Below are 17,935 nucleotides of genomic sequence, written 5' to 3' on the forward strand. Positions count from 1 at the left end.
GAAGCAGATTTACTCGATAACACTCCTGGTAACCAACTCCATTTAGACTGATCATCCTTAAAAGTTTGTTTAAGCGGAGGAGGGTTTTTGTACAAAACTTGCCTTTCATTTCTAGACACACATTTTTAAATCCTCCGATCTAGAAGAAGACCAATCAGACAGCATCAAACCAGTATTAGAGGAGGCTGGCAAGTTAGAAAGAGCACCTTGATTTCGTTTTTCCCCGAAGTATGGGGTAACGTCTATCCCTCTGATTTGTAATTCCTCAGCCCACTGTAGAATGAGATTTAGGACCACTTTAGATTGAAATTTCACCCTTGTTGATCTCCCTACCAAAGAGTTAAGAAGAAATACCACATCCAAATCAGACGTTTGGATTAATTTTAGGCTTTCAATCTCTTTAAAACAGATAAGCAAAGCAGATCTGTTTAGAATTAAATCAGTATCAAATAAGGGGGAAAAATCAAGAAACAAAGTATCTACATTTATTTTCTCCTTAGAGGGCACCAAAGGAATAACTGCAATTGAGGATGCATCTTGGAAAGGCTTTGCTGAGGGATTAAGAGAGGAAAGGAAAGGATTAGAAGGGGGTAAGGAAACATTAGGGAGGAAGGGATTAGTGGAACTTATAGGACCTGATCCTGAAGATGTTAGAACCACCTTAGGCGAAACAATTCTATCTTCCTGAATGGCAGAGGACTGCTCAGACTGGGGGGGATCTTCTAAAATTTGTTCCAAACTTTTCTCAAACAAGAGTTTTCTCTGTCTTTTTTTAGAGAATCTTCGAATAGGTTTTCTCTTCTTTATTCTGATCTTTTTTTGTTTTAAGGGAATCGATTTTTCAACATTTCCAGAATTAACTGTAGGTACCTCCTCCTCTTTTTTTGACTGTAATGAGAATATAGGGAAAAGAGAGGGAGTTTCAGAGTTGTGATTAGCCGGGGAAGTAGGAACTACATCAATCTCATCTTTGTCAGTAACTATGCAGTTAGCCCCTGCCGAAGTCGACTTGAAAATCATAAGGTCAGCTGGTAGAGCTACTGGATTCGTTACTTTTAGGGCTTCCGTATGGAGAAGCAATTGAGCTGAGTCCAATACTACTTGACCACTCGGAGAACTCTTATTAGGGATCACCAAAGGAGTAGTGGGCATTGAGAGGCAATCAGACACTGGTCCACTCTTATTTTGCAAAAGTACCTTTAGAATTTGAGTTACCGTGTCAAAAATACACTCAGAGCCTCCAACAAATTTTTCAAGTAGACTCAGCATAGAAGATAATATAGATTCCAAAGAAGATAATGAATTGGAAATTAGCTTCCCATTAATACTTGGGGAACCCTCCGGTAAATTGTTCAAATTGGGGCCAGAGCAGTAAGTAAAATTTAGTGGAGCAAGAGAAAAATCTAATTTATTAGATGGGGTACTACTTACAGGACCCGCACTTGAAATGGTTATAACTTCGTTTGTATTTGGAATGCCCCTAGATTTCCCTTGTAACGATCTCATTAGTTCTTTGTGAGCTGTTAAATCAATATCAGGTAATGTGAAGTCACCCTCTGGGATGGCAGGATTAACCGGCAAAACTGAAAAAGAACTAGTATTCACTATAACTTTGGGAGCTACCATGAGAGAGACTTGAGGGGGGACAATAATGTCGGGTTTCTGAACATTATATCCCGAGGACTCGAGAGATAGATTCAATTTCAGTTGGGAATCGGTGGATATCAAAGACGAACCCCTTACTATTTCGGGGCTAGCGGGTTTGGGCAGAGATTGACCTGGAACCAAGCCCAAGCTAGAGGTAACGTTAATGACCGTATTTGCTGGCTCAGAAACATTATACTCTAGCGCTTCACTTGGGGGCTGCATCTCCACCGACTTATCTTTCCCTTTATCCCATAAATTGAAGAGCTGACATTGGCCTTTCAATTGCATTGAGGACGTAATTTTATTGCGTAAAGGGTTAGATTTCGTTTTGGACCCAGATCTCCCTACTAGAACGCGTCCAGAACGTAATTTTTTGGCCGTCATGAAAATATTTACAGAAGCTGGAATATTTAGGAATTTACAAAGGACTGAAACACAATACAGTTAGATAGTACAATACCACTATATGTGGGTTATTGGCGAGCTAAATAATAACAAAAGGCGGGGGCCCAGCCCAGCCTACTTCGGCCGCTGACGGCCTCAGACGGTCCCGCCCTTGTCCCGGGCTTCTCCCGGCGCGCTCCCGCGTTGCGGTGCCAAGAGGGAGATTTAAAGCTGCGCTGAGGCGGGGGAGGAGCCAGCAGGGAGAGCGGGTCAGCTGATGAAAATGCCGAGGGTCAGGCGCTCCTGGGACTTGAAGTCCTGCGCCTGCCCTCGCTCGCAGCCCTGCACTCACCACCGCCCCAGAAGCTCAACCTATGCAGTTCGTGTCAGGCTTTCCGTAGTTGAACACAGCGCACTTCTGACGGCGCAGTCCAATAAGTCCGGAGACGATGCGGGACCCGCGAAGCGGGTTCCGCGAGGAGTGGAGTAAGAAGGCAAAGAGGAAGAGCTACTCCGCCGTGCTCGCAGTCCAGCAATCCTTCAGCTACTGTGGTGAAAAACAAATGAACAATAAGGGACGTACTTTAGACATGTTTTTATTTTACAATTTCAGATACCCCAGCCACTCGCTTTTATTCTGTTGCATTGGTGGTCATGAAGGTGGCCAAAAAATTGTCAATGTCCACTAAAACGCGCGTTGACCTGATTGTGAAATACCCGACCCACAACACTATCACGAAGACTGTAATACATCTGTCTATTGGGTGACCATATAGTGTATGCGATCTTGGGAGGGTAGGATATGATTTGTGGTATGAATGAGCACGTATGTGGCTGTGAGAAGCTAGTATGAAAGTGTGGTCAATTTGTTGGGGTAATTTAAATTCTTATGAATGACAACACTCATGTAGATTTTTTTTCAAAAAAATGAAATTGTGGAATATTCATTTAAAAGAAAAATGAAAAAAGTTATGGATATAATGAATGTTTTTTTAAACTCTTTTGATACAAACTATGAAAAAATGACTTCTAAAGAAAATACATTTTATGTCAAAATAGCAATTGTTTATGTGCCTTGCCTTCTATGTGGCTAGCCCCATAGAGCTTTAATCAGCGTTGATAAAAGAAATATAGGTCACGTGGGAGGTTTTGATACTGGTTTTGGTTGTTCTTTCCACCTTTTCTCTGCGACCTTTAAAAAAGTGTGTGAGGGGGTTGCCTTAATAGAGGGGCCAAATAGATTACATCACTGTGAAATAACCTCTCTTTAGCAGCTTCTTCTGCAGTTCGCAGAAGTATGTTCCACGAGGCGAGGGGGGTACCCCGACGGCACTGGCGGGCAGACCCTGGGTTGCGCCCCTCAGCAAGCATGGGGCAGACTGGATCGGACTTGCAGCACCAGCAGGATGAGGGCGACAACGTCCATGCACCCCCCAGGTCACACTTGAGTTCCGAAGGCCGGCAGTCAAGTCCCTCCGAGTTCCGACTCTGGACGCTCTCCTGAGATCCGCCCCTCCTCACAGCCGCAGTTTTTGGAGCGCAGCCTGCCACCGGCATGCCGCTGCCACGACAGCAGCTCCGGCATTCGATTCGGAGCAAGCGTGGCCTGTTGACCGCTCTTCCATGCCGTAGCGCCATGCACATCCTCTGCTGTCCCTCTCCACTCCAGGGCGCCGCCTCAGTATGGCCACACCTCATATCTTTCCGTCACTGCATTTTAGGGGGGCCCAAACACCTCCGCACACTCCTCACAGGATTCAGGACACCGTGAGTAAGTCCTGTATCGCCATCAGGTGGATTTTGGCACTGATGTTCGGGGATTAGTGTGGTTGGCTACAGGAGCTGTTACGGAGAGTGGCCATGTTCCCTGGTTTTTGGCCAGCCCCCCCCCCTCCGAGTGATTTCTAGGATTACTGTGGCAACTGATCGTTGCTTGAGATTGGATTCAATCAAATTTGCCACTGTTCTACAGGTTTTCTGCAGTTATTTATTGCTCTGTTTTGAAGAAATAATTACTGTCCTGTAGAAAATGTGTTTTGGTTTAATGTATCTTGGTCATAAATTAAGCTTTTTTAAATCTTTGGTAAGCTTAGATAATGAAGAATTTAATTATGCTTGACTTATTGATGACCTGATACCAGGTATTTACTATAGGTAGGAAAATCATGTTTCTTCTGTTGTGTTTGCTCTTACTATTTTCACCTTCTGTCTTGTTGGTATTATTACCTTTTTAAATATTTATTTTAATTTTATTATTGATGCAGTCTCACTTTGCAAAATAGTAAAGTTAAAAATTTGACATTTCTCAAGATTAAATGCATATATTTTGTCTAGGTAGACTAAAAGGCAATTTGCCTGGAAAATCCTAAATTACCATTGAAGCAGAATTTTATATTTTCTAACACACTGGTCTTAGCACACCAGAAACCCGATTTAAGAAAATCAGTATAATGCTATAAGGAAGATTTTGCTTAATAATGCCAAAACGCAGATCTGCAGAAAATAGATAGATGGCTAGTAATTGTGAGATTTAAATGGAATTACTTAAAATATCTCCGTATTGGGGAGAAGAGCAGTACATTATCTGGTAAAATGTCAACTCTATCTGTATGCAGCGCTTAGATAACTGACAGGAAGATACTTTTTCAGGAGTATGTTATTCATTGGAAATATATTTTCTGTTTCTCTTGTTTTTCCATTGATGAGTGTATAACGTTTCTCTTTCTTTTTTTTTTTGTAGCCCGAAGTCTTACAGAGGATTTATATGAAAGTGCTGCAGATAATATACGGATATCGACAGGAACAGTTTTACATGGTACAACGTTTTTATTGGCACATTGTTTTTGTTTATTTTATATATAATCTTCCTTAAATTCTTAGATTAACACCTTGCGCAAACACTCCTTTTTTGGACCTTTAGCAGATGACCTTTAAATGTATTAATCAAATGTCATGTTTTATGTAATAGTCTGCCACTACTTTACACTACTGCAGTATACCAATAGTTTGTTTTATTAATATAATTAAAATAACAATCCAATCATTTTTCTAACATTGCAATAAAAATAATTTCTTTTAGATCGTCTTTCCTAAAGCACTCCTGTAAGCTTGCTAGGTCTGGAAACTTTGAAGCAATTCACCCATGTGGTGCCATTTGATGCCAGCCGTGGTTCACTCATACTTCTCAATAAATACAAACCAGTATTTCCATAAAGGCACAACTATTGCCATGGGTGATGTTTCTCATAATTGCCTTGCTCCAGAAAGACTAGGACAAAAACATTACTAAGCTAAGGCTCATAACAACCAACTTCAAAGTAGGGAAGGCGAGAAAACAATGAATAGCCAGAGTAAAGTTACAAGGTCTATTCATAACAAATGCATTTATCAATGTAAATACATTCTTCCAATCAGTAGTACATTTAGCTGATTCCACATCTTGAAATACTTCCATAGTAACCTCCAAAAAGAGGGGTTTCTGATATACATGCTGTGCTTATTCATTGATATAGACAGAGTGGTCCCAAGTACTATAGATAGATATTATCTTCAATGACTACAAAGAAAGAGTATCACAACATTGTTTTAAATCACAACGTGTACAGTAGAACAAAATTCATAAAATACATCAACAATTCATCACAATAAATGCCCCTGAGGGATTGGGAAGGGAAGGTAGTGAGTGAGAAGTGAGGAAACTGTATAGACAATAAAGCACTGGTCATTATGACCTCAATAAAAATATGATAATGATTGGTTAAGGTAAACTAAATATAACAATTCATAAAACAGTTACTCCAATAAACTCATGCCTCATCAAAACAGAATCATAAATGATATATCAAAAAAGGTTGAGCAAGGAAGGGAAGTGTCGACGTTTCGACCCAAATCAATGCAGGTGTACGATAGAACCTTGCTCGAGGGTCTTCATCAGACGAGGACGGACAAGTGGCAAGAAATCTGCATAAAAGATTATTTTATCAAAATTAATAATGGTCCAATTGATCCATATATTTAAAAATGTTTCACAAGGTCAAAGAGAGAGAGTCACTCTAAGAGCGCTATAAAGAAGTTAAAGGCAATCCAAGGAATATTAAGTGAGACATCACACAATGAAAAAACGATACAAGCAAACAATATCAATAAATAAATACCACACAGATATTATTGTGGTTTGCTACACCAGTGTAAACAATGTCAGAATATGCAGTTTATTATAATACCCGAGTAATGGTCTTATACAGGTAATAGTGTCTTAAAGTTTGTACTGAAAAAGACAGCACTAGACAGATTTTAATGTGCCTGTCAAGCGAATGACCCAATCATCTATCCAGAAACCATGTCTGGTGTATACAGTTGTCAACATAGAGCTTGTAACGTTGTTTACCTCATAGATCAAGCAGTTTGGCGTTAGGTCAATACGGAAATCACCACATGGGTCGGGGTCCTGCAAAAAGTGAATTGGCAAGAGGGTCACACCTCAGTACAATATAAAAGAATTAGCAGGTAACGAAACCAACACTAACGTGCCTCTGATATCAGATCACTGGCCTAGGACGATTACTGTACAGTGCCGTTTCAATAGACAGGGTCCACTTTCTATAAATCATTAAAGGAGACAGCTTAGTAATCGCACCCCAAGCGAGAGGTTAAATTATTGCCTAGATAGGAATCCACTCGATAGTAAAGGCATACCTGTTATACTGGGGGCGTGGGACTCTGACTGATGTGGTGTATGGCGCACAATAGTTTACAGCCTCAAAAACGTCCAATTCCTAAAATAAATGCATTGCTGTTCATAGCTAAATGGAAAAATGCCCCAAAGCCGTGATTAAGAGTAAAAGGTAACCAGGTGCATACCTTGGGAAAAGGAGTTTCGGGCTCCAAAGGGGGGTTCGTTAGACGAGTATAAGATCTCCAACGTTGATAACAGCCGCGTGGGTCGGTCCTATATCTGAAAAAGGAAAGGGGCCACCAGATAATTACTCGCACCCCAATTCCTGAATTAAACGCATGGCTGTTCATGAGTAACTGGGAAAATACTCCCCAAACGCTGAGATTAAATTAAGAGGTGCACACCTTGGGAAAAAGGATATCCAGGCTCCTAGGGGGGAGGGGGTGGTTTCCGCTACACGAATATAAAAATTTCAAAGTTGATAACAGCCGCGTAAGTCGGTCCGATATCTGAAAGAGGAAGGGGGCCAACAGATGGTTAATAGGACCCCACTATAATGCAGATATAAATTATTTATGGAAAAGAGCGTTCGAGAGCGCATTCCTACCCGAGCACGAGGATTTTCAAGGCTCAAAGAAATGTCACCGCGATCCACGCTAGTCGGACATCCTAGTTCGGAGTGGATATTAAGTAACCTCCTACAACCAAGGAGACGCAGTCACGTGACCTCACGTGACATCGCAAGAAGACAGACTATCCGCGGTAAATGTATAAATCCACCAAAAATTGGGGACGATTGGTACGGTAATTTACAATAAATGTAATACATTACTTGGGTATGTAATAGTACACAAGAAGTTCACGTTGCCTGAATATTACGAGCATTTCCAAAAATGGAAGACAGACCAGACATGGTTAGAAATACGGGTAGCAACGATGTCTTAAAGGGACCCTGCACAACTAATATATGCTGAATGGTAGCAAACGCAGCAACAGTGTTACTAATATATGATACAATTCGATGGGTACCAATCCTTATAAGCAGAATTAAGAAGTGACACGTGGGTCGTGGACTTCATATAAATGCACCAGTCACGGTAACGATTTACAGAATCAAAAATTATGAAGTAAAAAATGTGTACAGAAATTAACAAGTCATATCACATTGAAAACAAACGTCCACGACGGATCGTCCAACGGCGTACCTATCATGTAAGATGGTAAAAGCCGTCCACTCAACTGACAAAAGATAGTCACATCAAATGTTGAGTACAGATAAAAATTATATCCTCATTGCTCAGTTAGAAACAGGCAGTGCATATGAGAAAATATGTACAAAAACACAATCAACTATCGCCGTACCTATCAGGCATGATGGTAAAGGCCATGTAGTTGGTAGTGTCGATATCAGTAAATGACAACATGATCAGAAGTTCAGAAACACGTTATAATGCCATCTATAAGTTAACTATTTGTGCAAAAGTACTTTCTGTTTCATTTAATCCAGACTTAACAGAATCAAACAAAAACATCCATAACTTAACAGAATCATTGGCCATTAATGTATTGCCCTCACTGGACAATCATTTGCTCAAAATATTTGGATGTTCTCTGCGGTTTTCATAATCGTATCAGTCGTTGGTTTGAGTAGGGATGTTGAAGTTGGATCCTCCAGGACTAACTAATGCTGCCGGCACTGAAGCTGAATTGTATCAGATGAAGCTTGACTCATTTTCTTGGTGGACCAGTACCTGCATTTAGAAGGTGTGACATTCGGTTGCTCGCACTGTGCTGAAACTCAGTTGCACATTATAAATGGAGTCAGATCGCTGTTAAGTTGTCAGCGCTGTCGCGAGTCCAATAAGAGCTGAGGTGTGCCTGCAAGATGTTTCATTTTGGATTCAACTCATTTCAAATATTATGTTAAAGGGGGAAAGAAGGACAACTTCATTGCTATGTTTGTATGTTTTGTTTTTATTTCTTGTATTCCTTTTGTAATGGAGTAGGCTTAGAGGCAGAATCAGACTTATCTGTATCTACATTTTTATTTCCCCATTTATTTTGGCATTTTGGTAGCCGATGACAGTAGTATTGTTTTTTATATTTCTGATGGTTTGGTAGCTCACCACCATTGAGGCTGAATGACCCCAGAAAGCTGGTGGTTTTCTTCAGAAAGAAGTCCGAGATTCACTCCTCTCCTGATTTTAACGTGCCATACTTAGATTATTTCTCCCTTATAGCCTTTGGATTTGTATGCATAAAGGTGGGTAGTGTTCAGCTCACAGACACCAAATGCAAGACTCTACCCTTAAGGACTTAAATCCTAAGAACTTAAAACCCAAAAGTATGAAAGGAGGCGTTTGAAAACATTTTGAAACTTCTTTTCTATAATCAGTGAAAATGAATTTGGCAATTGCTAGCAAGCACCAGCTTTCTGCATCTGTGGTGCTTAAAACAGAAGCCACTTGTGCTACTGGCCCCTTTATGGGTCTTGATCCCTGCCAGTGATGAGCTCTACTGGATCCATAGTTGGCAGACAAATGGCACAATGCAGAGCAATAGGTTGAATTGCTTTGCCTTATAATATCCAGATACAGACCGCTTCCTGGAGATCATTCCAAAACTAGTCAGTGGAAAATGTCCATTGACAATTTTCTTTAATACATTTAGTTAACCTTCGGGATATGAGTAGAAATGAAAAGCTTTGGCTTTATGCTAGTTTAATGGTGAAGCATAATATGCAATGCCATTACAAATTTGATTTGACGCTGCATGTGCCGAAGCATTGAAAGAAATGAACATGTCAATAAAATCTAACTTTTGCAACGCATTCCATAATTTGTTTTGAAAAAATCAACATCAAAAACATACCCTTTTAGGACATCATTAATGTGCAATATCTTAGCAGTTTCATAAGTTATTCTTTTTCATTATTATTTCGCAACCCTTTTTAGGTCTCGCCTGGTGTTGCAGCGCGAAAGCGCTGTGTCCAGCGAGACTTATTGTCAGCGTGATGCCTCTCAATGGAGACAGATCCGGGCACGCGCAGCTTGTGGTCGGTGGACGAGCTTGTAAGACGCGCTTGCTACAAAGTGTGTACAGCTGGTGCGCGTCAATTAGGGTTGAGTCAATAGTGTGAACGCGCTCCGGAAGACGTGCTAGCATTCAGCAGCATGTGGGGCGCCTGGCGGCATGCCGTGATAATTGCTTTCTGTTTTCCGGCTTTTTTCTGAGGGCATGAGCGGCCGTCTCACTGGCGCCATAACCTGGTCGACTTAATTGCAGCAGTTGTCGAAATGAGTTGCAAGCTGTGAATTACATAACATTATGAACTAATAACAGTGGTCATATCTAGTCATTTAAAAAGTCTGTTTCCGAAGTACCAGCTATTTCACCCATGCGTCACGAATCAAAGGGCTTGAGCTAGTTGGTGCACATTTGGCTGAGCTGTGTCTTGAGCAAAAGACATCTTAAGAGTCAGGCATAACGATCTAACAGCCTGTTTCTGAGGCGGTGTTAGGAAGGCGGGGTTAAACATAAGAATGGGTTGTTCTTAGAGTGAGAAGGTGGAAGTATGTCGTGGGCGGAGTTAGAAACAGCTATTCAATTCGTGAGAAGGCAGGGCAAAGGGAGGGTCAGAGTGCGGCATCTTTAGTGTATGACACATTAGGGAAGAGACTCCTGTTCCGCACACGCCGCATATTGCCAGGGGCTCCATCTCCTCCTGCCGCCCAACTCCCTTCCCAGGCCTTAGATCCCTTGTCCCCGGCGGTGTTTGACGCGGTGTCAGTGACGCCAGTGGAGTCGGACCCCCAGCATGCAGTGAAGCTGCTGCGATCCCTCAGCTCCTTCCGCGGGGACGCCTTGTTCTACGACGCTTGCCTAGTTCTGGAGGCACAGGAGATTCCGGTGCCCAAGAGCATTTTGGCGGCTGCCAGTCCATACATAAGGTGAGAGCATCCCACTGGTTCAGGTTTAGCTTTGGACAGACCAAGCGTAGCAATTCTCCAGACCTTCACCTTCACGTAGCTCAACAGTTCAACCACGCCTAACACCAGAAGTAGCTTCGGCACAGAATAATGTCTTAATACAGGTATTGTCTCAGAAAAAGGGATTTACAGTGCTTGGCTTTAAGGCTGGCATTAATTCGGGGACACATAACACAACACTAAGAGCGAAACATTCAGGCTAGGGACCCATCTGAACGGCTTCAGCTAGGTGGCCACCAGAGTACACACTCCCAGAATTGGGACCAGCTTTAGCACAGAACCATCACTTGGCATATTTGTAGCCTCAGGTAAGGGGGGCCAGGCATGCTACCGGACCAACATTTCGTAGCCCCGTGTCACTTTAAGCACTGGACCACAGTGGCTCCGCACAGCACCAGCTTTAAGAAAGGGGTCAGCTAGAATTGGTGCAAGGTTGGTCTTGGCCGAGGCATCAACCAGGTTTGTCACCTCAAACATCTCTGCTCACTAAAGTAATTATTTCCAGTACATGACAACTCATTGGCTTTCTGTGCTTGACTGAGAGACTATCTGTGCTTGGCAAACTAATCTCGGCTTGGTAGAAGTACTATTTTGGCCTGTCACAGGAGCATGGGAGGCGCTAGAAGCACCCATCCAAATTACTCTTAGTATATGACAATATTTACAATTAAGGCGAGTGAAAAATAAATTTATGAAAGCAGTAGTAGCACACCCTGTCTGTAAACCTAGTAGTTTACAAACCATTTAGGCCAGCCCATTGAATGTATTGTGTTCAATGTGACAATGCTTTTATGTTAACACACTGTTGAGTAAAAGAGCGCAATTTCACTCGTAATTGACTAATCTCTGACTAACCCCAGAAGTTTTTATATATGATAATCAATGTGCCACGTGTTATTTCTTTATACAGTTGTTTGGCAATAAATCACATATTTGAAAACTGCGGCCAGAGCAAACAATGTGAATGGACCTGGATTGGTCCTTAGGTTCCTGAAATATTAATTATTAGTGAGAATTGTGATCCACAGACTGGATCCTAAGACCCTGGATCCTATGATATCTTCTAGTTGTGATTCATTCTTCCTAATGAATGCATGTGGCCTAGAAGTAAGCTTAACACTCAGATACGTGTCAATTCATTAAAGAATGCTATGTTATTTTCCACGTAATATAGCTCAATGACTCACACCCACAAGTGTATCTCTGTGCTTAGCCCTCACAGAACCTTCATCATATTAAAACAGCCAGGTCTCTCTTAAGTTTTTTTTACTTTTGGGAAATCTGGACAGCTGCGGAGATGGTAAGGGAATTGATTCCAGGGCAAAGAGGTGGTAAAGGAAAAAGATCTGCTGCTGAATCTTGAAGTGCAGATGCGGGGAACGTTCAGTTGCGCTTTGTCGCTGTATCTGAGAGTTCTGGTGAATGGTAGTAGCGCAATTTATCCTTTAGGTAAGTCGGGCCTCTGCCAATCAAAGACTTGTGGGTGAGGCAACAGAGCTTGAAAACAGTGCTCTTCCGATCCGGAATCCAGTGTAGTGCTCGCAGTGTAGGAGCATAGGGAGAGCCTGCTGCAAGATTACAGACCAGGTGTGCAGCAGTATTTTGCACCACCTGAAGTTTGGACGATAAAGTGTCCTTTGCAGCCACAAGCCATGCATTGCCATAGTCCAGCCGACTTATGATTAGGGTTTGGACCAGAGTTTTCCTCGCAGAGCATTGTAGCCAAGGAAATACTTTCCTCAGTAGCCGCATGGTGGCAAAGCAAGGCCCACAAATTGCAGAGATATGGGCTTTTATGCATAGGGCCTGATCTAGTTTGATGATGCCCAGATTTTTCTCAGATAGCCTGGGAGTTGTGGCTGTACCGAGGTTAGGGGGCCACCTGTCGGATGACCGGAGTTGCTGGGCTTTACCAAACAGCAGTATCTCCGTTATGTCACTATTAATGGCATTTACATTAATTTGGAGACAAATCACCAACATCCAGGCAGATCTTACTCATACAATTTTATGAAGCAATATTTTATCCTATCCGGGTCCATGCCAAACAAGGTGTCCAACTGGGTATCGTCTGCATATGATATAACCTCAAAGCCACAAGATTCACAATTGGGGGGGGGGGGGGTATTGGGACACGAAGATGTTAAATAACGTAGGGCGCAGTGAAGAGCCCTGAGGCGTCCCCTTGTTGATGGGGTGGGACGCGAAGGTAAGCAACCTAAAAGAACTCCGCATGATCGTCTGTGTCTGGCTGTGTAGGAAGTCCGCAAGCCATAATAAGACTTTGCCACCGATGTCTAACTCACAGGAATGACTCGTTCATTGACAAACCTTTAGGTCTCGCCTAGCGACAGTGCTTGCGCTGCTCGCCTTGGCAAGATCTATTGTTGTCGACTTGGGTGCCGAAGGGGGATAGCCGATGTGCACGCTCACAGCGTGTCTTCTCTGGCGTTCTCTTTCCTTGTTGATGCTGAAGCTCGGGCACGTATGTTGCAGGCTCATGCTGACTTTATGAGCTAACCTAGCTGTTCTCGTGAGATTCGCTGGCTTCTACTCATTGCCTCCCAAAGCTTATGGCCAAAAGTCACACCAGACGCTGCCGCTTACCCGATTATGGGAAACCTGTTGCCGCCGTCAAGTTGGGTATTGCACTTCAGCTTGTTAGACTCCTCAGTTTTTTCAAATATCCATGGATGGCCACGTGAACGGACCCGCAGGTGAAAGGTATGTTGAATATTAATGGAAAAGCACCCTATGCTCCTGGGGACCCTGCACAACGTCGGCAGTAGCGAGCGCATGGCACGCTTTCGCTTTCCCTCCCTCACCCGTCTGGCCGCTCCATCTTTTTGTGCCTGCCAAGCCACGATTATGGATTATTGGCAGCAAGTGTTAACAGTCCTTGTAATTACTGTAGACCGCTCAGCTTGATGTTGTTTGTGTAACATGTCGCAGATCACAAGAGGCAGCAACTGAGCCAGGCACCAATAAGAGACAAAGCAAAACCAAAGGGGATGATGGTTGGAGTGCTGAACATAGCAAACACTCACCCCCAGTCAACTGATCTGGGTTTCATCCATCATCATTCTTTAGCTCACTCCGCCACCCCAGTTCAGACATGGCATAGGCAAATCAGTCTGACCATGTGCCTCATGGGAACAGTCCAGCCCGAACTGATAAGAGACAGCCCGCTCTGAAGGACGTCTCCAAACTCTGCACAGTAGGATATTTTTTAATGATACCTCTATAAAATACTAGTAAAACTCTGTGTGTTGATGGACAGGCTGCCAGAAAGAAGAACGACTTGTAATGTTGGTGACTCTCTACAAAGAATCTGGCGTCACTAAACTAGAAGTATCTAATGCTCAATACCCCACCTATATGCAATCTTTAATTTTCCAAAGCCACTGAGAACAAGCATTTGCAATGCAATAGGTCTTGCAGTTACTTGAGTGTAGGCTATTGGTATTGTAAATGACAATGCCCTTTATTTATGTTTTTAAAACGAAAACAAAAATAAAAGGCATTGTTATCTGCAATGGTAATAGCTCAAACTTGCGTAAATGCGAGACCTATTGCATTGCAAATGCTTGTTATACTTGTAGTGTTTGCATAGCAGACTTATGCCAAAAAGATGGATTCTGGTTTCTGGAATTGCCCAATTGTTGCAAATGTTAAAACGCTACATTATAAAGCGCAAATGTGGGAATTTTCAATTTCGAAGATTTTGTTGGGTTCAGTTTGCCCAGTGGAACCACTTTTTAGGGCTCGCCTATTAATATCCCGCAGGGATATAATAGGCGAGCCCTATTGGGGTGAAACCAAGAGCTAAACTAAGCTCTCAATCAAAAAGCGGATTTCCGCAAGTGCACGTCCTCGTGCACGAGCTTGCCCGAGCCTTCCAGCAGCATTTCTCCTTCCCTTACCATTTGCTCCTGCCTCCGAGAGCTTCCCCGCCCACTGCTTCACACTTCACGTGACTCCAGTAGCTCTTTAAAGGTATCCGTTCCGCCCCTTGCTGCATCAAAGGCTTTCTCCCCTCTCCCTGTGCTCCCCAGCCCGCACACTCGTGCTCCGAGGCCTCCAGACCCCCCCATCTGTCCTCCCAGCACGTTTATCCCACTTCCTGCTTCGTCACCTCTTTTTTTCTTCTTCACTTACTCCCATCCATGCTTCTATCCTTCCATCTTTGCCTTGTAACCACACACGGCAAACATAGTCAGGCTTGGCACACAGACAGCAGTGCCATGTGAAATCTCTACCTCTCGAGCTGGCACCCACACCTCAGCCACCATCAGGTCCATGAAAGGGCATCTCCTGTCTTCCTTCCTTCCTCACCTCTCCAGTTCTCTTCTTTCATTCCACGATCCCTTGCTTCCACCCATCGCACTCCATTGGGAAGGCCTCACTGCTTTTCTGAAATGTACCAGCACCATCACTTGTATTACCAGCACTCGGTGCGCGCTCCTCCAGCATGCTCTGTTGTGCTAGGGTATTGTAGTGCCACCCTTGTTCATTCACTGGCAGCTGTGCATTTTGAGACTTGAACCCGGTTCCCCAGCTTCACAGATGTCGGCTCCAGCCATTACGCCACATCCATTGAGTGCTTCTGTTTAAACTCAGTCTCCATTTTTTTATTTTTTTTTATTGTGCACTTTAATGGAGCACAAACTCAACCCGAAGGTATCAGAGCGCTTTACTCTGAGGAATCAGTTGCACTGCACAAGGAAACATTGATTCTTATGTGCGGAGAGGTTAAGTGATTAATTTGTCCAGAATCACTGGATGTTGTCCTGCCAAGACTCATACCCAGTTTGAAGAATAGGGTCTGCCCCAGTCATGGCAAAATTAAAACACCAATGTTTGTATAATCATGTTCACGCTCTACAGTTTGCCTGCCCGTAACTTGAATTCAGAGCACATGTAAATGAGTTGATGGCTGCCCAAGCGTGCAGGTAGTAGCAATTATTACTTGTCCCCTCACTTAACAGCAACATGACCTCCCTCTAATGAAGGTTGTTTTATAAACAGTTGCTTACGCTTTGACACACTTATTCTAGTAACTTGCTGCTGTTTGGGAAAACCCACAGTGAAAAAGCAATTACTAGGTTTGACCTGCACGTGTGTCTTCACCTGCTGGTACATACACAATGCCATGCTTACTGTAAATTGAGCCAGTGTCCCCGAAGGCCCCTCCCCCCCTCACCCACCCCAGGATGGCAGCCTGACCTGGTCCTTACATTACCAACCGGTGACCTCATGGGGATTTGCTTTCGATTTCCACAACAGGGAGACTGAAAGCTCCCAAGTGGGGGGATCACGCACCCCCTTAACATTTCCATTAATTACTGTGACACTGGGATAACGCTCGAGTCTAGAAAATAGTTATGCAAATCACAGCGGCGTCACTATAACTCTAGGAATGAGCGCTCTGCCAAAGCCAGTACATTTCACTCTAACCCTCACGCCACATCTCCTCAGCTTGTCAGCTGGGATTAATGACTGACTTGTGCACACAAAGGATATGCTAATTTTAAGATTTGGCTTTAAAAGCTGTGCACTTCAAAGCCACCAGCCTCCCTCCCACAGGCATCTGAAGCTTCCCCCAGCAGGTATTTCTCCTCCCCTAATTATTCACTGCTCATGGCCGGCCGTACTTTCACTTTCACAGCCGCCAGGCCGTGACTCGCGTTTCCACTTCTCTTTCTTTCTTGCCATCTTTTCTCGCACCTTCTTTCTTCCTCTCAACTTCTCTTGCCTTCACCCTTTTCACTCCAGGTCTTCGTTCTCCCTTTCTCTCGCTTTCTCTCACTTTCTCTCATTTTTTTGGGGGGGAAAATATATTTTTATTGCAGATCAGTATAATATACACTTATTCCGGTTAACATCACTATCACCTGTGTGAACTTGGCTTAAGCCATCAGAGCTCATATTACAAGGCCATTTAGCCCACAACCCAAAGGGCGGGCGGCATCATTCAAGAAAATGGTATATATGTGCCTGACACACCCCACATATCCACAACCGGAACACCACAACACTTTGCATCTGCTTTCCTTTTTCTCCCTCCCCCCCCCAACAAAGAACTGTAAACAATCCCTGGATCCAGTATGAACGGAAACTGCACTGTTCGTCTTGGTGGCATTGCTCCCGCTATCTCACATCCCTTTCCCAGTTCACAATAACCATAACCTAACAGGGTAAAACAATTGTTCTAAGCCAACAGGTATCATTTGCACCACACCTCCCAAACAACAGTGAGTCTCCTATATCAGCGCTCAATTCCCCCCTCCGAAATCCCTCCCCCCTAAAAGAAAGGCGGTGTGGGCAAGTGCCGACTCTCTCTGAATCTGTCTCAACTGTGTCACTGATAGGCTAGCAAAACTACAGGCTGTACTTAGAAAACACTGGAACGCGGGGCTCTCAATCTTCCTCCTCAGATGCTTGTTGGTCCGTCAGAGCCTGAACTAATGCCTCCCACGCTCTTGCCGCCTCCAACGCCTTCTCATTACCTGAGCGTGTAGCCTGCCTAAGCCTTACCATACTTTCACAGCTCGCCCACTTGCTGAGTTCCCTTTTCCAGCAACCACACGATGGCCCCTCCGTCGCCTTCCAATGCCAGGTGATTTCACGCTTAGCTAGCAGAAGCCCCAGGTCAATACATTTACTAGTAATTTTGGTCTTCGCAGTGTGTGGAAACCAGTGCAGCAGGCAGGTGGCCATATCCCATTCTAGCTGTCTATCCGTCACCTTGTTCAAAAGCGTACCCACTTCCTCCCAGTAACCTTCCATATGTGGGCAGAGCCATAGCATATGTTCTATTTCCACATCCCTCTCCCGACATCTCGGACATGCTGACTCTTGGACCTGAAAATATTTCCGGATCTTCCCTGGTGTTAAATAGGCCCTATGTAGTATAAAATACTGAATTTGTTGAAGCCAAGCGTTTCTAGTGCCCTTCCATGCTCTCTTGAGAATGTGTTCCCATGTGGTATCAGGTATCGGCCGGCCTATGCTCTCCACCCATTTCGCCTTAAGAACCTCTAAGGGGTGCAGGCCCTCCCGCAGCAGCCGGAACTGGAGGCACGTCACCGCTTTAACAGTCCCCACAGCCATCACTACATATTGGCAATCAAGGGTCAGCACCGGTTCCGCTCTCCCCGTTCTCCAGTGCTTTTGAATCGCGATCGTGACCGCGGCGTGCATCAAAAAGTCCCCGTCCGGAGCCCATACATGTCCTGCA

General features: G+C 43.8%; 1 protein-coding gene and 1 long non-coding RNA gene across 3 annotated transcripts in view; one reads left to right on the forward strand and one right to left on the reverse strand.

Moving 5' to 3' along the window:
* The window catches only part of NUF2 (NUF2 component of NDC80 kinetochore complex), a 450,677-nt gene that overhangs the window by 125,568 nt on the left and 307,174 nt on the right, over positions 1–17,935 (forward strand). For both annotated transcript variants that reach the window (XM_086957278.1, XM_086957269.1), the window contains exon 3: positions 4,772–4,846. In XM_086957278.1, the coding sequence (XP_086813404.1) occupies positions 4,772–4,846 (75 nt within the window). The remainder of the gene's footprint in view (positions 1–4,771; positions 4,847–17,935) is intronic.
* Positions 4,842–7,387, reverse strand: LOC147747959 (uncharacterized). The gene is made up of 5 exons (XR_015308490.1): positions 7,314–7,387; positions 7,111–7,215; positions 6,892–6,985; positions 6,419–6,478; positions 4,842–5,991 (listed from the first exon to the last, which is right to left on the reverse strand). It is a non-coding gene; the product is annotated as an uncharacterized LOC147747959 (long non-coding RNA).

This window comes from Lissotriton vulgaris, chromosome 1_1 (genome assembly GCF_964263255.1).
Source record: "Lissotriton vulgaris chromosome 1_1, aLisVul1.2, whole genome shotgun sequence".
NCBI lineage: Eukaryota > Metazoa > Chordata > Amphibia > Caudata > Salamandridae > Lissotriton > Lissotriton vulgaris.